The 24,817-nt window shown below is 42.8% G+C and overlaps 1 protein-coding gene across 4 annotated transcripts in view; it reads right to left on the reverse strand.

Annotated features, from left to right (window-relative positions):
• Nucleotides 1-1,498: 1,498 nt before the first annotated feature.
• CBFA2T2 (CBFA2/RUNX1 partner transcriptional co-repressor 2) overlaps nt 1,499-24,817 on the reverse strand; it is a 73,320-nt gene continuing 50,001 nt past the window's right edge. For 3 of the 4 annotated variants that reach the window (XM_081010262.1, XM_081010264.1, XM_081010265.1), the window contains exons 2-11: nt 18,128-18,271; nt 16,594-16,835; nt 15,160-15,249; nt 13,613-13,794; nt 12,719-12,969; nt 12,117-12,202; nt 11,057-11,252; nt 7,412-7,483; nt 5,375-5,565; nt 1,499-4,544 (exon numbers count right to left, since the gene is read on the reverse strand). In XM_081010262.1, coding sequence (XP_080866388.1) covers nt 4,248-4,544; nt 5,375-5,565; nt 7,412-7,483; nt 11,057-11,252; nt 12,117-12,202; nt 12,719-12,969; nt 13,613-13,794; nt 15,160-15,249; nt 16,594-16,835; nt 18,128-18,271 — 1,751 coding nt within the window. In that variant the 3' untranslated portion in view covers nt 1,499-4,247. The remainder of the gene's footprint in view (nt 4,545-5,374; nt 5,566-7,411; nt 7,484-11,056; nt 11,253-12,116; nt 12,203-12,718; nt 12,970-13,612; nt 13,795-15,159; nt 15,250-16,593; nt 16,836-18,127; nt 18,272-24,817) is intronic. The other variant, XM_081010263.1, reaches the window with a different exon arrangement.

A 24,817-nucleotide genomic window follows, 5' to 3' on the forward strand; every position in this document is an offset into this window, starting at 1 on the left:
CATGCGGCCTCTCCAGCCACATTGTGCAACAAGTTCAACGTGAGCTTATCCCAGAAGGCTTGAAAACAAGACTTCGGTAAGGTGCCAATGGAAGGAATGGCAGATGAAAATGATAGACTATATGGAACCTGCTGAACTGACTGGGAGACTCCGAGACCAGAGAGAAGAGACAGTGGAAGAAGATTGGAAGAAGTTTAAAGAATATTTGAAAAATATATGTTAATATTTAAATCTTAGAATAGCTTTGGAAGTGGATATAGGCTGTAGGGTTAGAAGTAGAAGATAGTGTATTTTACAATAGTATTACTTGTAAGGGATAAAATGTGAAGATTTTTATGGTAAAAGTAAGTGTGATTTAAAAAATGGTTAAAAATTATGATATATGTAAACTGCTAACGATGAGGTAAAATGAAAATCAGATGGGGGGACTTGGGGAAGCTCACCTAACAATGTTTAGAAAAAAGGATAAGACAAGAATTTGTTCATATTGTTTGTTTTTCTGTTTGTGTTGTATAGTTGTGTTATAAAATGAATAAAAAATTTTGAGGGGGGGAAAGGTGCCAATGGAAGGCTGTTTTCAAGCCTTATGACTAGAACCTTTGCGGAGAGTGCAGCTGGACAGGGAAGGGTTAAGCATCCTCAGCCGCAGTTTCCCTTGTAGATCACCCACCTTGAGCAGTTAGGCATGCAGTAAAGGCAAAATGCTCGTCTTCCAAGTTGAAATGCACTGTGCGAGAGACTGTTTATGTCTGTGCTATATGCGTGCTGGCTCTGATTCTGCCCCCTCTTGGCATAGAGCCCCAGGAAGGTCAGCTCTCTGGCTGAAAAGGCTTAACTGCTCTCATTTTGCCTGCTGCTTTACTCTGGGGTCCAACATTTGATGACTGGTTTTCTCATGCTTGCATCTCACTCTTCCAACAGGAACACACAGAGCAGCAAACAAATCACATGCACAACATTACACATGGAAGTAAAATAGCATTGAAAACAGTTCTGTTTTGTTATCTGGGTTATATGGATAAAAATTGTTTATTAAAAAAAAACCCCAAAACTTTGTAACATAACCAGGAACGGAGCCAGAAGTGCCCTATCATACCTTGGATGGTACTTTTTATGTTATTGGCTTTGAATTGGGCAGTTGTGTTTCACTTTGGGTCCTATGAAATTTGCTAGATCAGTAAGTGGTCTTCAGCCTTTTCAGATGCAGGACCCACCTTTAACACAAACAGGTATTTGGGGACCCATTTCTTAATCTTATACCATGCATTGCAATGGTGGCTGTGCTCCTCTTGCAACCCACCTTAGGTCAGGCTGTGACCCACCAGCTGAAGACCACACAGAGGGTTCACATGTGTCGTAGTGACTCAACTCTTGAAATGGGGATATGGCTTCACTGCCCTAGAATTCCAATCACTTACGGACATTTTGTGCATTCTATAAATTCGCTGTCAGTTTAAGCAGAATCGTATTCTACATAACAAAGCAAAGTCTGGCGTGGTAAGGTGAATATAGTCTTTTTATTGACTACTGTGAGTAGAACAAACTAAATACATCTGTAACAGTTTGGGTTCCTTTATACAGTACATTAAATAAGTTATGCACATAAAATAGGTAACAAAAACTCCTAGTATAGAATCGAATGGCAAAAATCAGATAGAAAACAGAATCCAAGGAGTCTTCCCGTAGTAGAATTCCACATACATTTTCAAAAATTGTTTTAAAATCATGAATGGTAGCATTCATTTATGTACATTGGAGTTAGTGTGTTTTCCTCTTAATACATAGCAAGCCATTGTAGTTGCATGGAAAGTTATGGAAGACTGCCTATTTACACACAATTTCAGAATGCCATCTCACTTTCTCTCTCTCTCTCTCTCTCTCTCTCTCTCTCTCTCTCTCTCTCACACACACACACACACACAGACACCCCCCTCCCCCCACCCCTTAACTCTTTGGAGCAAATCTTCTTTTCATTTCTCTGCAGAAAATAACATGGCAAGTGGGGGTTTACAAGCCAATAAGTAATTTCAACACCACAGCTTTAATTATAATTTCCATATTTTTCTGCAAAACCAAATTAGTATTCCTTGCAGTACGAGAAAAGTTTGAGATTAACAGGGCTGCTTCTTTTACTGCTTTTTTTCTTTTTTGCATGTGGCAGAGAAAGGTCTGCATCCAATAGAAGTGGCCATTTTTGATAATTTTAAAACCTTGATCCTCTTCACTCATCAATAAAACTGAAGACTTCCCTCTTTGGCACTGCATCAAAAAGTGATGGGTCGCACATGGAATTTTTGGCTTTTTTTTCTTCAGGCAGTTTAGTATCTGGGAATGTGAATGGATGGAGATGTGCCTCATGAGCAAAACCAAAGCAGCTCTCAAGCAGTATTCTAGAAGATCAAATTATTACCTTAAAAAATTGGCTACCACGGGACAGCCATTAGAAATAATGCTAAATCACATTTGGGCACCAAATGAACACGCCCTGTTTCTCATGTGCTCCTTCATCTTCTGCACTCGCAATTTCATCTCCCACAACAATAGTAGCAAAATATAACCTTCAAATGAGGCAAAGTATGCTTCTGCTGCTAAACCTCAAGTGAGTTAGGAAATTAGAGCAGAGTTGCTTCACATGGTATACTTCTGAATTAATCCAATGTCAACCGTATCAGAATGATAACCTTTCAAACACAAAAGCCTTACATAGCCGCTTTGCTAGCAGAATGCAGCTTTGGGTATATCTACACCCTCAATTTTGGGGGGTGGGTGTGTTTAAGTCTTTCCCCAATCCAAATCCTTACCCCCTTGCTCCCCGGGAAAACAAGTAAGGCTTTCCATGTGGCTGCATTACATATTAACTTTAATTTACTTTTTAATCTAATTCAACCATCAAGTTAACTTCAGTCTAGTTCAATCATATAATTTAATGGTTAATTTGGCATGCTCAAGATTTAGCATCACAACTTAATGGATTTAAGTTCTTAGTGGATTTGAATTCTTTTCAAGTGTCCTCCCAGTGACATGCTTTCAAATGCCCTGAAGTGAACAGGCAGGCTGCTAAAGACGCAACAGGGAGGCCTCACAACTCAGGAACGTAGCCAAATGCGTTGGTAAAGTCACATTCCTTGGTTTTCAATGCACAGGATCCCTAGCTGGAGGCATCAGTTTAAAGATATATACTGCTTAGAGAAGCAAAAAGATCTCATTGGCCTTGGATGTTCATGAAATCTGTTATTTGCAACTTGAACTTTGCTCACATGCACTGAGAGACCAGGTGATAGAAAACCTGTTGGAATAAACCATGTCTGGTGGGGTGGGGGTCCAGTTATTTTATTTATTTAATGTATATACCACGTCAAAGCAGTTTACAAAATTTTTGTATCAATGAATCTCAAACATTAAAAGCCAACAACTTCTCTCTCTCTCTCTCTCTCTCTCTCTCTCTTTGTGTGTGTGTGTAAGTAAATAATATCTTGGTGTTACGAGACAAAGCAATTAGATCTGAGGGAAAGACCACCAATCCCTTTTGTAAAAATCTTTGGATGAAACATTTCAATCTGTTGCGGCCCATAGACAGATTCTTAAGCAGCTTGCCCATAACTGTAAGGAATTAAAATGGATCAACAAGTGGGATAGCTGCTGAGTCATTATATGAAGTAGTTTTAAATCTTCCTTTCAGCAAACAAAAAAAGCATCCTTCTACCTCCCCCCTTTTTTTCCATGTGTCCAAATTGAGAGAGAGATGGGGGAAATGGAAAGGGGGTGAGGGAACCAATAAATATAGTCTTAGATAATGGAAGGAGTGGAAATAGCTAGAACTAAGAATCAAGCTTACTTACATCTCATTTCACTTGTTTCACTTTTGCCTGAGAAAGAAATTTTCAAATAATGGTCAGATTGCATACCAAAGATGAGAGAAGAGGATGCCCAGGCAAGCTCTGCTTTGTAGTAAAACGAACAACCATCTTGTTAGAACCTCGGGTGAGAGTACCATTTTGAGAAAGTTCGGATAAAATGAAACAATAGGCCAAAGTCCTCAGGGTCCCAGGCAGACCGTTCTGAGATCCCACTAAGGAAGGCTAACATGGACTCCTAAAAATGACATTATAATGGTATGGAAAATGCCCCAGAACAACATAAGCCTGAGCGCCAATATGCTGGAGTACAAACCTTCTTCAACATTTTGAGGCATCTGTTTTTCAATGTAGAAAACTAATAAACTGTGTTGAGCGCAATCCTCTCTTTTTTTAGAGTGCATTACTGTCTATTGCTGTCACAGAGGCTGGGGTGGAGGATCGAGAAGTGGCGGCCGACGTTTTCTCTAGAGCCGGACTTGCTACCACATCGACTGCTTTGAGGGTGGCGGCTGCGGCTGCGGATCGGCCTGCTGGTATAGGGGCTGGTTTGACTTGGCTGTGTAAGCCCTGCCCACAGATTCGGTGGTGCCTCTCCCAATCTTTGTGCTGGCAGAAGGAGCCACAGTAGCGGGCAATGTTGCAGCCGCTACAGGTCTCGCTGGCTTTGCGCCCACAGTTCCAGCAGCTCTGGAAAACCAAAGAACAAGCATTTCTCTTAAGCACAGCTCCGAACGAGGCTGACTATTGCGCATCCCAACTGAAGCCATCAGAGGAAGGTAACAAACGGTACCCCACCCCCTAAAAAAGTGCTATCGACCGACATTTCTATAATGCAGAGATTCATAGCAATCCATGCAAGTCCTACCACCCGCACCATTAGGAGAACAGCACCACGTCGTAAGAAGCCTGCAACAAATTAGCCGCACAATAGGTTTAAATGGGTTAATTTTAAGAAGCAAGGTTTTTCTGAAAGCCCATCCAGCATGTGGAAGATCTTCCCAAGGCATGGGGGTTCCAACCTGGAAGTTGGGCAGAGCCACACAATAACTTTGCCTGCCACAACTAAGCAACATGGCAGAAAAGCAACTGGGAGAAGGGAATTCTGCCGTGACAAAGCATCTCCTAAATTTGCTTTCATTCACCTGCATTTCACTGACTGCCAACACCCTGCAAATCCAACAGATGGCCTCTCCAATATAATTGCTGACATTGTCCTCACTGCAACTGTTCCCAAACAATGGGGGACAGCAAGGTGTGTGGCGGGGGGGGCAATCTCAAAGCCTCATGCAGTCACTGAAAATGACAGTGGAGATTCAATGGCAGCACCAATGAATCTGAATTAGTTGCTTGTTGGACAGAAGTTTCTCAAAACTCTAATTGGCTTTAGATTTTTTGCTCCAATCAGATTAATCAGAATGAAAAACAAGGATGAATCTGGAAGGATTGCATGTCATCTTTAAAGTTCTTGCCTTGGGACTTTTTCCATGATTGCCAGAGATACTCCCTTGGCTTCTCACCTCTGTAGACTCCTCCTGCTCATTGATGACTAGGAAAGCGTCTTCTGTAGCCTGGCGTTTTGCATCGGCAATGGTCTGCTCCATGCGGGCTCTCTCAGATGCAATCATTTCAAATGCCTTCTGCTCGGCCTCTGCTACAGCTTTTTGGACTTCAGACATGGCCTGGCGCTTCACTTCATTCACAGCTTCTTCTGAAGGGAAACAAAAGCCTCATCAAACGGCTTCACATTGGAAGGCAAAGTATATAGCATGGAAGTACCCAGTGGTCATAGGAGTTAAGAAAGTGAAGCTTTTGCATAGCACTTTAGCCTAACTTATGACAATACTACTAAATTGATGGCCATACTCTGATTTCTTATGCCCTCTACTGCATCACATAGGAGCAGCAGCAGCAGCAGACTTTTTGATCACATTTGTATCCAAAGAATTCAGCATGCTTTGGGTTACCTTGAGCCTCTGGAACTGAGCAAACTACAAATCCAACTAAATGCATTGAGATAGTTACCCTTTTAACAAAGTTGGCAGTCCATACAGAAAGTTAGGGATGCTATTTGAGTAAACTAAGCAAGGCAGTAGAAACTCTAGCCTTGAAAATGAATGCAGTCTCTTTTCCTGGTGCCATTTCACTCCTTTACTGTCCTTGACCTCGCTTGTTGGCCCATCCAGCAATTTAATTCTACTGGCTACAGAGACCCTTGTGATTCTGTTTACGAGCACCCATGACACCACATTAAGGGTGGTTTTGCTGCATCAGCATCATCAACAGAGAATTGGATTAAATGGCAGTGTCAGCAAATGAAGCAGAAGCCAATGAAAGGAGGGAGGGGGCACGAAAGGGAAGCACTAAAAAGAACAGTATCAAACAATGCAAATTTGTAGGACTCAGAAGGTCGCAGAGAGGTCAGGAGGTACTTTTCAACATGCACAAAAATTAACACAGAATGAAGCAAATGGTTTCATCCAGCCTCTACTTAAAGCAAACCTTCAAACATTGTTCAGAACCCCAAGATGAACCCCATTTTTAGTAGTGTTATCCTTTTAAAATTGATAATGAAAGACAATGGCCAAAGTCCAATAGAACTAGGTATGCTTATGCCAATGAATTTACAGTGTGACCTATGTGTAGGACCTATATTTCCATAGTGTTTTCCCTATGGAACTATCTTTTTAACTATTAAAAACATACTAACACAGACACACTTTTCAATATTTTTCCCCAGAGAAGAGGAAGTAGAAGGTTGTCTACCTTAGAAGCCAAACTCTACATAAACAGAAGGACGACATGTCTTTTAGCTTGCTTACTTGATCTTGCCAGTTTTAAAACAGTTTGTAATGCTAAAAAGAATTTGAAAATCACCATCTTTTCATAAGTAGCAGACTGCTTTGGAAACTGTTTTTAAAAGTATTCTTGAAACATTTGCTTGCAGTTGTGGTGTGTTGTTAACAGAAACACTCCTATGATTTTTTTAAAAGGGATATAGAAAAGTATTCCCTTAACATAAAATGGGATTCCTTTCCCTCTGCCTTCTCCTTTGCCCTATTTTGTCTCAAGGAGCAGCACAAAATTCCCTTCCTTTCGTTCTGCTATGCCCTCTTCCAGCTTCTGCCAGAAAGGCAAACTGAAAAACCAAGTGAACATTGTCATTACCGCCATTTACCCAGACAACCCCCAGATTAAACATGCAAGGAGCAGTGGCACATGTGGGACTCTCTATCAGCTACCTCCAAGGAAAAGAGGCTCAGGCACCCCTTCTCCCCCCACTCTGTCTGGGGAAGGTGCCAGCCCTGCCTGGCTGGCTGGCTCAAATCCCTAGGTCAAATGGACAAGCAGTGATGGGTCCAGATGGGTCCATCTGCTGGAGGCCCTGGTTGGCTCTGGCCATTATCACTCTCTAGGCAGTGAGACAGCAGCATATTTATGAGGCCTTTCCCCAGCCAACCTGTGGTGCGTAAGGCTTTCCATCTTCTCAAGAATCTCTTGTAACATTCCACAGCTTCTCTGTGTGGCACTTCTCTGAAGGGGGCCTCCTTACTTACCAGCCTTTTTCCATATCTCTTCGGTGACATAACCGGCTGCTCCTGACCTGCCGCTGAACTCCCGCTGAGAATCTGTAGAAGGAAGGGTGGTGTCGACAGTATTAGACACAGAAATATTCTCCCACCCAAACTCTAAGAATTGATAGGCTGCATCTGTTCAGCAAGAAGTAGCATGAAGAGAACAGGGTAGGATTAATTGCTAAAGACCAAGCCAAGAGACTTCTGCAGTTTAACAGTGTTCACCAAAAGGCAAAATGATAAATGGCCACTTTTAATTTAGTGTTCTGCATAATTTATTGGACAGCGAAGCCAATTTCCATCTTTTAATACTCTGTCATCACAGGCTACACACTTATAAATATGTCTTGTCAAGCATCGGTTTTGCCCTACTGTAATGAGCATTAATCCTTGCTAATGGCGTCTCACGTTTTTACAGCGCGCCTTGTATTCCCAAGGATTTCAGGCCACTGGAGCACACGCTATATTTTAAGGAGTCCTTTGAGAACAGGAACTCAAAGATACACAGTGCTACACAGAAATCAAGGAGGATTAACAGTGGAAATTTTTCTCACATACATTACATTCTCACTGTCTTCAGTTGCATAGTTAGATGAGATGCTGCATACCTTCAGACTGAAAGCAATGCATTTCTGACAACCTGATGTAAGGGTAACCTTATGCGCCAGATGGGGAAAACCAGAGGATACAGCATTTCTCAACCCAGAAGTAAGTCTCCATTCTCATCTTGCCCCCTTCCCATAAATATAGCTCACTTACAGACGTACTGCAGTATTCATTACAGAGTGCTTCTTTGTTGAATTCAACTTACTTTTTACTCAAAGTGGATGTAACTGAAATTAATGAACCTAGGCGAGTCTTGTCAATGTAAAATAAAAAAATAGAGGGTAACCAATGTAAATGAACTTAATAATCAGTCTATATAAGCACAAAATATAATAGATGTGTTGCCTAACATTTTATTACCAAAAACGGAGTATAACCCTGAACTAAAAAGGCATATACAAATACACAAATTTAGAAAACTGAATTTAGAATTTAGAAATACCAAATATAAAAGCTATGTGCTACAATAACTAAAAAAGAAAAATCTATAAACAGAACCTATATCTCCAAAACATATAACCATACAAGAAACTCTACATTGCATGGGTTATACTTCATCTGAAGGCAGCCCTGTTTAGGGAAGCTTTTAATGTTTGACAGACTATTGTATTTTAATATTTTGTTGGAAGCCACCCAGAGTGGCTGGGGAAACCCAGCCAGATAGGCGGGGTGGGTATTTATTATTATTATTATTATTATTATTATTATTATTATTATTATTAAAAATGCTATTCTTTATCACAGGATGTTCTTAATGTCCATCAACCAGATTTTCTGGATGACTGAAATATCAATACCATACATGTTCAGCTTACAAGCCTTCTTCAGTGGTTTATTTTGTTATGCTGCATCCTTTATGCATGAGCTCAGCCAAATTATGTCCAAGTGTCCCTCATGCTTGGTCAAGGTTACAAGCCAGCATCTCCAGTTGCAATCATCCAAGTAAAAGTCTAAGGCACGACATGAAGTTTTTGGGGCTCCCCCCTTCCTCCAGCATTCACCACTCAAGAGTGCTATTCCATACTTGGAATCTTCTATCTATATCTGAAGAGCCTACCTCCACTAAGCCAAGTTTTGATGGGTTATGTAAGAGGTTGGTTATTTTGCAAGCACACTTCCTCGTTCCAGCTGCCATTGGAACTTCTCCAGCCCCCAATCCATAATTAAAGCATTTGAGATGGCAGATAAAGTACCCTGGCTCAACATTCTGTTTAATGCATGGTTTTGCATGCACCCTCTACTACAAAGTAACATTCATATACTTTGTTATGAGGAAGAGATATAGAAATGCCTCCCCTGTCATATCACCAGGATATGGTGGAATACAAAAATCATTACCAATATTTTTTTACTGTTCCCTGCCCACAGGTTCACAATCCAAAAAAGACAGGACATGCAAAGAAAAAAGGACTTGTGGCAAAAACTACAGCACTTTCATTTCCATCTGGCATCATTGTTTTGAAATCAAAGTCAATGGTTGCTGCATCGGTAAGGATTTAGAAGCATTATGTAGCTGGTTTTGTACAAGGTGTAGCATCATGAAAGCAGCTGGTAGGGGATAGGCAGGCAGAGGCCACAGAGAAAGAACTGCGAATGGAGGGGTTGCCATCTTTGGAACTCCTTGGGAAAATCACCAAAATAAATCTGCTGAAACCTGGAACTGGGTGTGTGCAGCCCAGCTGATTGACAGCTGAATGGGACACAGCTGTGAACAGCCTGAGGAAGCTCTGTCCACCTTGGTGCTGCCCATGAAAGCAAGCCTAGAGGTGAGAGACTAGGGTGATGCCAGCTGGTGGCAGGAACCTTCTTTGTTGTGAGATTCTGGGGAGGTTTGTGTGTTTGTTTGGGTCTTGAGTGAGAGCCAGGAGACTGAGAGATATTGACTGGGGAAGTGTGTCGAGGAGAAAGAATTTACATGGTCTATATTTATTCGTAACTTGTATCAATTGATTTATTAATCCTGTCTCCCTGCAATAGGCTTGCTTTTGACACTATCCTATCCACCCCAGAATTTCAGAAGGTAGTTATCAAGACAAATCCTCCACCTGGATCAGGGATCAGCAAACTTTTTCAGCAGGGGGCTGGTCCACTGTCCCTCAGACCTTGTGAGAGGCCGGACTATATTTTTTTGGGGGGGGGAATGAACGAATTCCTATGCCCCACAAATAACCCAGAGGTACATTTTAAATAAAAACACACTTTTTACTCATGTAAAAAAACCAGAAAGGCCCCACAAATAACCCAGAGATGCATTTTAAATAAAAGCACACATTCTACTCATGTAAAAACATGCTGATTCCCAGACTGCCCGTGGGACGGATTTAGAAGGCAATTGGGCCAGATCCAGCCCCCGGGCCTTTGTTTGCCTACTACCCATAACCTAGATGCATGCCACAGGTTAAATATTAATGTGTGGTAAGCATCCTGTCCCATGCTGTCCCCATTTTACATGTGAATTTCTAATAAGGAAAGTCACTAATGTATAGTATAGTATAATGGGAGTCTTAATTGATTTCGTTGCAATGTAGTGTAGTGGGGGGGGGGAGAGACAGATTCAGTGAGAAAGACTGCATTGCATTTTTACACTTAAAATGCTAGAAGCAGCAGCAAAAGGCAAGGATTTCACAAATAAAAGAAATACATGATTTCTATTTATTCCTTTTTTGTTTCTTTTGCATACAACTCTACTTGACATCCATTCAGGTTCAAACTTCTGAATACCCAAGGCACACAGAGGAAGGGAAGGCACAGCTTGCTCAATTTCAGATAGTTCTATTTTTGTGCAGAAGTTAACTCAGAAGTAAGGTGCATTGTACTTAATTAATTTGTGTATAAGTAATTTGTGTGTTGAAGATTACAGACTAAGCTGCAAAAGCAAAGGAGCCCGTTGAAAAGAATGGGGACAATCTAATACTTTGGTCTTCTGGCACACTAATAATACACAGCCACTTTCTGAAAATGGTTGTTAAATGTTATTCCACTTCATAACACATATGGAACATGCAGAGTTCCATAGCTTACCACTGTTAATGGAGTCTGAACTCCCTGGGCTATGTTGCCTTGTGATCAAGTCATTCCCTCCTTTCCGTGGCTCTGTGGTTTCACTGCATCGCCTCTTCCAATAGTTGAGCTCTTCTCTATCAGCCTCCTGACAACGGCGGAGAACGGCCATAGAGCGCCTGGTCTTCTCGACCATTTCCATGATGCAATTCAATGCCTTCCAGAGAGAGGAAAGAACAGCGTTTGAAGAAGCTGTTAGAAAATGTATTTCCTCCTGCAACTTTAAGAAAAAGAAACTCAGGGGCAAAACTACAGTATCAAAATTAACAGGGCGAAGGTTTTTTGGTTTTGCTGCAGTAAATGGTTTCAAACTGTGATGTTGCATGTTGTAGTGACCCTCTTTTTAAAAAAAGAAATCAAGCCCAAACTCCTGTATATAAAAAAATACAAGCATTATGGGAAAGGGGGCTGGTCTAGTACAGTCATTGACGTGCTAGTTTTTTACATAACTGAGATTCTTTTTTAATGGAAACATTTAAATATGCAATTCATCACATGAAATGGTACAGTCCAGTACCACATTATGATGCTGGTCACATAGCCTGGCTCTTAATTAGCTGCAGGACACTCTTTTGCATGATTCTCAATCTGTACATTTATTTGTATCAAATTCTACTGGAGACACCAGGAACTGAATCTGGGACTTCCTGTATGTAAAAAGCATGTACCCGATTACTGCATTCTGGCTCATCTAGGCTAAACAATTACATTCTCTCTCTCTCTCTCTCTCTCTCTCTCTCTCTCACACACACACACACACTTGCTGCATGCACACATGCTGTTACATTTCCACTGCTCCATGGCAGTGCACACACTTTACACGCAGAAAGGCCCAGGTACAATCCATAGCATCTCTAGTTCCAAGGAACAGGCAGCAGGAAATGAGAAGAATCTCAGTTGGAGACCCTGCTACAGCCACAATACACAATACTGAGCTAGGTGGATAAACAGCCTGCCCTGGTAATCAGGTTTTCTGCAGTCCAGGTTTATTTGGGGTTTTTCCCCCATTCCAGTCTCTCACATGATCAAGATGCTTCCATTCATCAGCCCATTCTCTCTCTGTTAGACGATGGTCCACGAGTTCATCCTGATAGCCTCCATTTAACCCTGTAATGCATGGCAAGGAAAATGCTACGTCAGAAAAAGAGCCTTGACAGTTTGATGCAATACAAAGATATGGGGTGGGGTGGGTGGGGAGAAGAGCTATTATTCTATAACAGGGGTGAAGAACCTCTGGCCCATGGAAAAATCCCCTGCCGGGGAGTCAAATTCTGTCTGTAAGACTCTTTTCCCCACCTTCAAAACCACAACCATCTATTAATCCTGCTTGGTCACTATCTCCCCTCACCACCACCCACCTATCAAAGTGGGCCCATAGGGGTGAGGAAGAGATAAAAGATCTGGACCGCCAGGCCAAAAAGGTGCCCCACTCCTGCTCCAAAAAAACACAGCCCAGGCTTCTAAAACCCCAGAGAGCTACCAGATCAACGAAGGAGCTGTGTAGGTTTGTGTGCCATTGATTTTGCTATGCGAGAACTGAATCTACAGAGATTCAAAAAGCGTTGAATTTGTAGCTTTAACAGCTAAGGGAAATGCGTTTGAAAAATACATGGGACTCCTTACCTATACCATGTCTATCTCGTAATTCTCTATGCTCCAATGCCTTGCTTGGGTCTCTGTACAAATGGGACGTTGCAATGTCTTCCAGGGTGTAATGCTGGAGTGGGGGTGGAGTAGGATGAAACTGTCCCGCTGGATTTATGACGGGCAACATCAGAGCCGGGCTGTGGCGAGGGGCTGGACTAATGGTGCACACCCTCTTGGCAGGAGGCTCTGACGGGAGCGGCTCTCTCTCGAAGCTGTTTTCTTCCCTCCTGTAAGCAAGTCAAGAAAGGAAATTTTCCCTTAGTACTAAGAAACCAAATGCAGAAAAGGAGAGTGAATAAGTCTGTGTTGTGCTAGCAGTGAAACCAGTAATTAATGGGGAAAGAGATATATAGAAGTGAACTCTTGAAAAGAGATGCAGTAGAAAGCAATTCACACATACGGACGGTACACAAGAATCATGCTTCTGGATCAATCCAATGGCCTATAGTCCAGTATCCTTTTCACACAGGGAGAAAGTAGATGTGATACGGAACATGAAATTCAAAACCAGGTCAGGGTTTTCAAATAGCAGGTATGGTGATCCACAAACAAAGATGAGGGCAATTTCCCTCTCCCATTGTTGGGTCTCTAGTGAAGGGAGAGACATTAAGCTGAAAAGTGCGGCAAACGACAGATGCACCAATTCCAAAGCTCTTTTTCTAAATCATCCAGGCTATACTGAAAGCCACAACGAGTCAAACATTCGCAGAGCCAACCTAAAAAAGCCACACGTAGGCAAGTCTTGAACTACCAGATGCCTGAAGAGGTCACAACAAAAGGGACTTTCAATAGAAAGCAGCTTATAAGGTGCCAGGTTGTTAGGTTTTTTTTAATGACAAATTTGTCTGTTTTGAAACCAGCTCCTGCTACCTGTCTGGACTGTGCCTCTTTCCGTTTCCATTCACTTCCATCAGCAGCTCTGAAGAGTCAGCTGGGGACGCAGTGTTTGTGTTCAGCAAGATGTGCTCATGCTGGGCCAGGTATTGGGACGGGGTCTGTTTGGCTGCCCGAGCACAATGCAGCAGCTCCCTCTGCAGAAGGGGAAGGTTGGCCTGCAAAACAAAGTTAGGGTTGCCATTTAGATTTATTCAGCTGCTGGGATACCTCTTGCTGCTGACCATCTAATGAGCCATAGGAGCAAGCTACTTGTTAAAACAGGGTTCCTTTGTCACAGAGACACCCCACCCCCCAAAAAATCACTGTGAGCCTCCTGAAGAGCAAATAAGACAAAAGAAAGTAGAATTTGCTAGCAGTGCCTATATTTGTGATAGGCTGGGCTATAGCTTGCAGTGCTTGATGTTTGATCTTTTATCGTGTTTTTAGTATTTTGTTGGGAGCCGTCCAGAGTGGCTGGGGAAACCCACCCAGATGGCGGGGTAATAATAATAATCATCATAATAATAATGTTATTGTTGTTGGTGCTATTATTATTGTTGTTGTTGTTGTTGTTGTTGTTGTTGTTGTTGTTATTCCCATGTCCCAGACAATAAATGTCTTCTGGAGGGATGAGCTCTCATGCAACTCTACTATGAATAAATGGGAGATTCAGTCCCTTCAAACAGAAGGTGGGGAAAGGGCTGATTCTTTCCTATTCTTGCCAGGTCTCACAAAGTTCAGAATTCAGCTCCCCCTCCTGCTTCCCTGTGTAGAAGTATCCAGCTGGATCAATGGTTAAAAATAAAAAAGGAAGGAGGGAACACATGGGCCTGGGCATGCTGTAATGACGGAGGCACACTGTACAGAACACCCTCCAGAGAAAGCAAGTTTGTAAAAAAAATATCCAGTTGCTTTCATCACATCAGCTGAAACACTGAAGGTCAGGAGCAGGCACATAACCCACTTAATGGTCAGAGGTTATGTGGTGGTAGAGAAAGGGGGCTCTTGAGCATTCCTTGGCAACTACTTTTGGCTACACATTACATGTAAAAGGTAAAGGTAAAGGGACCCCTGACCATTAGGTCCAGTCGTGGCCGACTCTGGGGTTGCAGCGCTCATCTTGCTTTATTGGCTGAGGGAGCCAGCGTACAGCTTCCCGGTCATGTGGCCAGCATGACTAAGACGCTTCTGGAGAACCAGAGGAGCGCACGGAAACGCCGTTTACCTTCCCGCTGGAGCGGTACCTATTTATCTACTTGCACTTTGACATGCTTTCGAACTGCTAGGTTGGCAGGAGCAGGGACCGAGCAACGGGAGCTCACCCCGTTGCGGGGATTCGAACTGCCAACCTTCTGATCGGCAAGCTCTATGGTTTAACCCACAGCACCACCCGCGCCCCATACACATGACATGACTTTCTCTCAAATAGTCAGAATCCTCCTCCTATCAAAAATCATTGCTTGGTGAGTCTTTCTCTAGTGTGGCACACAGAATTTTTTTCTTACTGGCTCACCAGCCAATGCACAGTATTAAGCAATCACCTTCAAGAATGGAATCACAAATGGACGAAGAGGAAAATTGGTAGCCTCCTGGAGTTTGCAGTGAAATTCCTCTATTGTCACAGTAGAATTCTGTAAAGACAAAGGGGATTGACGTGGTTATTGATTCTAATTCAACAGAAATTCTACAAGGCCTTTTCTCTCTGAGAATCTGGATTTGCATGTACCGTGTGGAAAGAACCAATATTCCTTAGTGTCCAGGCCTATCTGATCTGCCTCCTCTCACATTTGGCTAAGAACCATGAGCTACAAATTCTCGCACTCAATGCATAATTTATACATTAAGAATTTATTCATTTAACTTATATGCATTTATAGGCCCCTTTCACCATGCAGTCTTAAGGTGGGTTACAAAGAGATGTAGATATAGGAGGCTGGGGTGGGGGGCTGACATCTATCACTGCATTGTGATTACTTAAGAAGATAGCTACTCCGGTTTCATAAGCTGCTTCTGCACCTTTTCAAAGTGTGACCACAGTCATTAGAAGTTATCTGGAATCGTAGAGTGCTAATGCTAGCTAGACAACCTCCAAAATATAAAGTAAATAAATAAAAATCCGAAACAGGAAAATTGGGTGAAATGTCACGTGTCAGTTCTTAGCACTTAATCAATTTTTGACCATGTATAATCAGGGTATGAAAAGCCTTGCAATGTGTAAACAGAATTCTCGAGATTACACTGAGACAGAATTAGATGAAAGTGCACCCCAGTTGTGTGTATGACTGTAATATATATGTTACACACAAACACAAATATTTCTCCTTTTATAAACTGGTTTGAACTCAAATCAACAGCATCAGAAAATTATTAATTCACCATGCTGCAATTAATTATGACAAAATGGACACCCCAATTTCTGAAAAGTTATGCAATGAAGGTTTGGGGGGAGCACACTAATCCTAGACGGGGGAGCAAATATTGTAAGAGGTTTCGCCATTTACAGAAAGCCTACTGACAAAGTCTGAGCAGGATCAGAAGGGTCTGGAAACCAAGCCTCATGAGGAACGGTTGAAGAATTTGGGTATGTTTGGCCTGGAAAAGAGGAGATATGATAGCCTTCTTCATATATATAAAGGGCTGTCACATGGAAGATGGAGCAAGCTTGTTTTCTCCTGCTCCAGAGGGTAGGACCCAAACCAATGGACTGAAGTTACAAGAAAGGAGATTCTGACTCAACATCAGGAAGAACTTTCTGACAGTAAGAGCTGCTTGACAGTGAAATGAATTCCCTCAGAAGGTGGTGGACTCTTCTTCAATGCAAGTTTCTAAGCAAGGGTTGTATGGCCATCTGTCATGGGCACCTGAGCTGAGATTCCTGCATTGCAGAGGGTGGGACTAGATGCCCCTCATGCTTGCTCCCTTTCCAAGTCTATGATTCTGCATTTCTTTGCTGTATTTGACTTACTAATACTCACCACTAATGCCAGAACAAGGGTGCGGACTTTCTCCCCTATCTCTGGTGAAATGTCGTTGCCAAACTGCTGGAGGGTGGTCAGGAAGCGTTTGAGTTTGCTGAGCTGACGGGCCCCACAGGTAGCTGGAAGCTGCTGGTTGGTCAGTGAAGATGAAGAAGATGAGGCAGGGCCATTGCTGAACCTCTGAGGCGGTGACGGTGCTCCATTCAGCGTCGGGGGAGAATGGTTCATTCCATTGGGTACTACAGTGGGGAGGGGGAAGGCGAAAAGCAATGAATATGTTAGCTTTATATTTTGAGGTTTAGCCCCAAAATGCTTCTTTTTTACATAAATTTATATACCACTTAACTACAAATAGTCTCCACGTGTTGTACAATAAATAAAATACAGAAAAGGTAAAAACCAGTTAATGCTATAAAGCAGCGGTTCTCAACCTGTGGGTGCCCAGATGTTGTTGGACTACAACTCCCATCATCCCTGAGTTCTGGCCTTGCTAGCTAGGGGATGATGGGAGTTGTAGTTCAGCAACATCTGGGGACGCACAGGTTGAGAAAGGCTGCTATAAAGTAAGTTAAAAGCAGGGATTTAAAAAGTACATGCCAGAAGTTCAACAGGGCGGGGGCCTGTCTGATTTCAACCGGAAGGAAGTTACACAAAATAGGAAATATTGAAATGCAGGCACAATTGCTGAGAACACAATTCAGGAGTTGACATATTTGCTTTTGATACTGGGTGATGGTGTTAAAAACTATTTAATATTTTAGGAAATAACATCTAGTGGGGTTGAGTAGTGGAGTACTGTATAAGCTTTGCAGGTTAAAGATCCCTTGTTAATTTCCTGGCCCCTCTGGTTTTTGTTTTTAAAGGGAGGAGGGTAGGGGAGCTGGTGGTGGGAAAGACTTCCATCCACAGCCCTGGAGAGCTGCTGCCAGTCAGAGGGAGCATTACTGGGCTAGATGAGCATTCAACCTGACCAGCAGAAGGCAGCTTACATTCCCGGGACCAGAGTGCTCTTTTTCTGTTTCTTGCAGGATGTCTGCATTCTGTACCACCCTGTACAGTACACAATAAAATTTAAGAGACCTAAGAAAACCCTAGCACTCCAGAATCTGAGAATAAATAAAAAGTTAACACACCAGATGTGCTGACAAACACACCTCTTATTAATGAGAACAGAAAACACAGATGCAAAGAACTTGATGCTCTCGAGAAATTAAACATTTTTTAAAATCGCTTCCTAAATTAAAACCCAGCTTAAACCTATATCTATATCTATATATCTATATATCTATATCTCTATCTATCTATCTATCTATCTCCCTCTCCCTCTCTCTCTATATATATAATATGCATCTCAGGAAACCTGCCTGCTAATAAAGCCACAAAAGTGTCAAGGTAATTAGGTACTATCCCAGCAATTCACCTCCCCGGACTGAAACAACAGTCCCTCACTTCTGTAATGTCTGCATTAGAAAGAAAGAACTCGTGGTGGCTTTTTGTTTTTCCCAGAAAGCTGAACAAGCCACAGCCTTACATGCTGCTGGGGTAAATGAGACAGGCCGAGGTCCACCAGGGTTGACAGGCGGCAATGGCGGCATGCTGGATGGCGAGGATCTTGACTGTATCTTCACTTCCACAGGGGATCCTGGCATTACTGGTACCCTCTTCTCACTCGCAACTGAAATGGAAAGTAGAAGAAAGAATGTTAACAATCCAATGGAACTTAGGAATTACACGGTGCTTCAGTGTTCAAACCACGTCATAGTCAGTATCTGAGTAATCCATACAAGTAATGTCAGTATTCTCTCCATGGGGGATGATAGCGAAGTTTGGCCTAAAATCCAATTAGCAGTTCAGTGGCAAAGGTGAGATCTAAAGGGTGGAGGGACGTCCTGGCTTATGGGTGGCTCTTGAAACATCATTTCAAGCTCAATTGTTTCAAATATTAACTAGAGTTTGTCAGTCTCCGATGACATGACAAGCTCTGGTCAAGAGACAGTGGCAGCTCCTACTTGCAACCATGCCAGGGACGGGGGACTGTGCAAACCTAAGGCCTGTCCCACCTTGTTTATGTCACACTAAACTATGGTTTGGCTCTATTCAAGATCATCTGCTAGTTGGCTACATTCAAACATAACACTTAAACATGGTTTTGCATTATGAGAATGAGCTTATCCTTATTCCTCCCTCCACAACCTAGTTTGCATGCTCCCACTCCCCTCTCCTGCCCAGTGAGGATACGAGGAGGGGACCAGAAGGTTCTTGGCTTGTTCCATCAATTGTAGTATGCCTGAGATTGGATAACATGGCAAGCTGCATATTATTATTATTATTATTATTATTATTATTATTATTATTATTCCCTGCCCATCTGGATGGGTTTCCCCAGCCACTCTGGGTGGCTTATAGCATATCTAAAAACATAAAAATCTCCCGATATAGGACTGCCTTCAGATGTCTTCTAAACGTTGTGTAATTCTTTATCCTTGTGGCCCCAGATGTCATGAGCCCTGTGGGGACATCATGGCTAGGAGACCAAAGGAGCACACGGATTAGTGAGCTGGGGACGGCGGCAGGGCGGGATCCTGCATGGCCACAAAGATCACTTTACAAAAATGGTTTTAGTTCAGAAATTACCAATATAGTTAAGTAGTGATAAGGAAGTCTATTAAGAAGTCTTTTTAAAAAATGGGTGGAACGATTTGCAATGCTTGGTCTGGAGCATCCCCAGATCAAGGTGGTGAGCTGCAGTACAGGATAAATGGGGAAGGGAAAGAAGCTATCTTGCAGGTGGGGTGTAAAAATGCTGAATAATTCCCAACTGCGAGTCTATGATTCCCTCTGCAACAGTGAAGGACAGAGAAGGAAATACTTCCAATGTAGATAATAAAATAAACAGATTACCCAAGAGTCACAAAACTGTGCAGGTGCCCAATGGGATTTTTAACCACCAGTATAATATTTTACTAAATATTTAAAATACTAAATAAAATATTTAGTAAATATTTTACTAAAAATAAAAAGCTTTAAATAAATTGCTTTCATCTGGGTATAAAACAACCCGCTGCGGTGCAAAACAACCTGTTGCAAGCATATATATTTTTATAAATGTTGTGGTACAAGATATATGTTCTCCATCTCATTGAACAACATATGGACCACTTATTAGTTCCTAAATAAAGGGGTGCCTGTCTTATTTGATTATTTCACAAGCAATCTGGGACTACACTGTAGCATGTCTCCATAAACATATTGACAGGTTTCCAACACATCCATCTGTGTCCCATCTCCGCTCGCCTCCCAACCTCTCCTTTTGTTAAGGGGGAGACAACTAGGAAGGGAAGGAACTGACAGTTGTCTTTCACGTTTGTATGTTGTGCACAGAGTGTGAAAGCCCAAAGGGAGCCCTCACTTCAGACCACCTGCTTTTTCAGTGATGGGCGCCAAGAGGCCTGGAAGAGATCTTAGCAGTTAGACACGTTGCAACCTTCAGGACTTGGCATAATGCTGGAATTCAGTACAGCTTACCAGCAGGCATGCTGAAATGCCTACTCAAAAGTTTAAACAGAAAACTCTCAGATTCTCCCTCCTGTTGAGAATTAGCAGTTCCTATGCTTCCATAACCACTGAAATAAGCTTCTGTGCAAGGCTTTAGGAGCTAAGAACAATAAGAGACTTTGAGAAGAACCCAAAATTGGACACAGTAGTAGAATAAACTGCAGGTCCTATTAGTACAAATAAGCTGTTACTTTCTCAATATTCTCCAACCCAGCACACTGGATGCTGCTTCATGACTGCTAACATTCAATTTTGGATTCCATGAGCATCATTAATGAGTTATCATAAAATCCCATAGACCATGTTTGGATGATCATATATCGGTTTAATAAGCAGAAATATGAGTGTGTCTTTTGGCTATGCGCACAGCCCCTTTGGGCCATTGCTTTGCATGAACAAGCAAACCAAGAAGTATTCCATTAACAAAAGGTTCTTGTTTCATTCAAATTGGGAAACTATGATTCACAGATCCAGAACAAGCAAGAAGTTAGCTTAATCTCCTGGTTTGTTCCAAAGTTATTATCAGAATGGGAACTCACAGTAGAAGACCTCCTTGCCTGTGTGGGTGCTCATGTGAACAGAAGCACAAAGGGGCTGCATGCGCAACATAAGACTCATTCATAGCTTGGCTTATTAAGTCCCAGATGTATTCATTCAAATACTCCCATAATTAATGTTAAGACTTCACTGCTGTAAGATGTGGTAACTATAAACTAGAGTAACATTTTTTCCAAAAGGAGTTAGATAAATTCATGGAGATTAGGTCTATCAGTGGCTAAACAAAAAATCCATGATTATAAAAGACAATGTGTTGGGGATCCAGGGTTAGTCGTGTTTGGCACAGAGTCATAGACCATCTGAAAATCAGTGGGACTTAAGTTAGCAATGACTAATATAAGTCCATTGATTTCAATGGGCATACTCTAAGCATTGCTAAATCTGGCTCCAACCCAGTGTCTCTAGGATTACTAGATGGAGGGAGGCAAATATGGTTATTCCATGGTTATCTATCGGTGGTTAAAGGGAAGAATTAATGTAGCAAGAAAAAGTTCATTCTGTAATATTTATTAATAAAATGAACACAGACACACCCTGCTTATGTAGGGTAATTCTGTGTTCAGTCTCCAGAAGTGCCAAGTGCTCTTATAGATACAACTATATATTCTCATAATACTTTCTTATTCTGAATAATAAAATTTTCAATGTACAGTACCCTGGTACTCTTTTAGGGTTGAACAAACTTGTGGCACAATCCTATGCATGTATACTTGCTAATATCTGGCAAGTGTGCATATGAATGCCGTTTCATTCCAGTAATTCAGCTCTAATTGATGGGATTTCATTTCCTTTCTACTCATAATTTTGAGGAGTTTTTCCTTTTTTGTGGACAGATACGTGCCCATTTGTGTTTTAGGATGTAGGTACACACGTGTATATCGTTCACACTACGTGCTGAGAGCAAATGCGCTCTCTGGAAAAGCAGGTGCATGGATAGCTGGCCATTGTCTCAATATGCTTCTTTCTGCAATTCTGTGCATCACTGCCAACATATTCAATGGACATGTTTACTTTTATGTTAGAAAGAAACAGACTCTTAGCGCACTTGGGAGCCCTGAGCACAATTTGCAACAAAAAACCACAAAATAATAACTAAAATAGCCATGAAAGCAGGGATCCAAAACTAATGATACAACTGTATATCAAATCTCAAACACATCCTGAAAAAGACAACATTATCTAAAGGCTTCCATATAATCCCCCAAATAACAAGGCTCCAATAGAACTAACTCAGTGGACCGCAAGAAATGAAACAAGAAAACAACTCTTCTTTATAAACAAAGCTTCAGAGGGCAAAAATGTCTACAGCAGGACCTCACCTGAGAATCTATGAGCTAGCAACATGAACAAATGGGCAATGCAGCTAAGAGTGTTGTATCGCTTTGAATAAAGGTCAAGGGTAGCATCTACAGCACTCCTGAGATCGTCACACGTTACAATCGGGGGCGGGGAGCTCTGAAGTCTGTTAAGTGAGCAGAACAGAAGGCCCCAAGCCAAATAAAAAGGAACTTCAGGTTTTCGCTGAATTACAATGACATGTCCCCCCACCCCCCAAAAGCCACTTCTGTTGGCAATCTGTTCACCCAAGGGGGGAGGTGTTAGTGTGTTAAAACATGTGAAAATCTGAACTAGCACAGGAACCCTTCTGCGCACAGTGCTGAGCCGAGCTCTGCTGTCCTTCACCTGAAATCCCCCGTGGAAATCTGAAGCACCTGTTTTTTCAGACACACTGTGCCAGAGTTGGCTGACTCCATTTCCATGGGGGAGGGGGGGCAGAATGGATAACAAGGCAAGAAAACTTGTTTTGGGTTCTCTCCAATGACAGTATTTGCGACAACAGTATCTCATTAAGGTTGTGTCATGTAACAGATGCCACACACACATATGGGGGAAACCAGTTATTTACAAAAGCACAAACAAAGAAGGGCATCCCATATCAACAGCACACTGGCTGCATTAATAATAATAATAATAATAATAATAATAATAATAATAATAATTTTTTATTTATACCCCGCCCTCCCCAGCCAAGGCCGGGCTCAGAGCGGCTTGCAAGCAATAATAAAAACAAGAAGAATGATTACAACTTAAAAACAAAAATAAAATACAACATTAAAATAATGGAACATTAAAATATTAAAATGTAGCCTCATCGAGGGAGAAGGAAAAGAAAAAAGAAAGAGAGGGAGGGAGGGAATCAAATTGGCTCCAAGCCAAAGGCCAGGCGGAACAACTCTGTCTTACAGGCCCTGCGGAAAGAAATCAGATCCTGCAGGGCCCTGGTCTCATGAGGCAGAGCGTTCCACCAGGCCGGAGCCAGAGTTGAAAAGGCCCTGGCTCTGGTTGAAGCCAATCTAACTTCCTTAGGGCCTGGGACCACTAGGGTGTTGTTATTTATGGACCTTGAGGCTCTCCGTGGGGCATACCAGGAGAGGCGGTCCCGTAGGTACGAGGGTCCTAGACCGTGAAGGGCTTTAAAGGTCAAAGGCAGCACCTTAAATCTGACCCTGTACTCCACCGGGAGCCAGTGTAGCTTGAAAAGCACTGGGTGAATATGCTCCCATGGCAGAGACCCCGTGAGGAGCCTCGCTGCAGCATTCTGTACCCGCTGGAGTTTCTGGGACAGCTTCAAGGGCAGCCCCGCGTAGAGCGAATTACAGTAGTCAAGCCTGGAGATGACCGTCGCATGGATCACTGTGGCCAGGTCGGGGCGGGAAAGGTAAGGGGCCAACTGCTTGATGCGGCGAAGGTGGAAAAATGTCGCCTTGGCTGTTGCTGTAACTTGCCCCTCCATGGAAAGGGAGGCGTCAAGGATTACACCCAAACTCTTAACAGAAGGCAATGGCACTAACTGGGCCCCCGCAAGAGAAGGGAGTTGGTCCCTCATCCCCATGCCATCCTGACCTAGCCATAGGACCTCTGTCTTTGAAGGATTTAGTTTCAATCGGCTCCCACGAAACCATCCAGCTACAGCTTCCAAGCATCTGGTCAGTGTGTTCGGGGCCGAGTCGGTGTGGCCATCCATCAGCAGATAGAGCTGAGTGTCATCAGCATATTGGTGACAGCCCAGCCCAAAGCTCCGGATAATCTGGGCAAGGGGGCGCATAAAGATGTTAAAAAGCATCGGGGAGAGAATTGCGCCCTGCGGCACTCCACACACCAAGGAGTGGCGTGGCGACATTTCCCTCCCTAATGCCACCCTCTGTCCCCGACCAGAGATAAAAGAGCACAACCAGTTACGGGCTATGTCCTGTATCCCCACGTCTGCGAGGCGGTGGTCCAGAAGATCATGATCGACCATGTCAAAGGCTGCTGACAAATCTAAAAGGATCAGCAGTCCTGACCCGCCTCGATCCAGTTGTCTACGGAGATCATCTGTTAGGGCAACCAGAGCCGTCTCCGTCCCAAAACCAGGACGGAAACCGGACTGAAATTGATCTAATGCCGATGTTTCCTCCAGAAACCTACCAAGCTGTTCAGCAACCACTCTCTCAATTACCTTACCCAGGTATGGAAGATTTGAAACTGGGCGGTAATTGGATAGGTCTAAGGGATCTGATGAAGTTTTCTTTAAGAGTGGACACACCACTGCTTCCTTCAGTTCCCCTGGGAATGTCCCCATGTCAAGGGACAAATTGATAATTTCAACCAGGGGGGTCCGCGCAACATCTGGACACTCCCTAATCAGCCAAGACAGGCACGGATCAAGGAGGCAGGTGGTGGGCCTACCAACTTGGAGGAATCTATCCACATCAGTAGGGAGTATCCAATCGAAATGGTCCAACACTGGACCTGAAGTCAGTCGAGGGGCCTCCAGTTTAGTCACTGTATCTAAATTGGCAGGGAGGTCACGGCGGAGCAACAGGACTTTCTCCGCAAAAAAGCTTGTGAATGCCTCACAGCTGTGGGTCGAATTTGTGCTTAAATTTGGTTGTCCTCCTAAGGAAGTTATTGACCTAATTAGTCTAAAAAGTTGTGCCGGGCGAGAACTAGCGGATGCAATGGAAGCTGCAAAGTAAGATTTCTTAGCAGCTTTCTTAGCCATCTCATAGGCTTTCATAAGCGTCCTATAAGATATTCTTGAGGCTCTGTCACAAGTCCGTCGCCA

Source organism: Podarcis pityusensis, assembly GCF_964106645.2.
Source record: "Podarcis pityusensis genome assembly, chromosome: 6".
Taxonomy (NCBI): Eukaryota; Metazoa; Chordata; class Lepidosauria; order Squamata; family Lacertidae; genus Podarcis; species Podarcis pityusensis.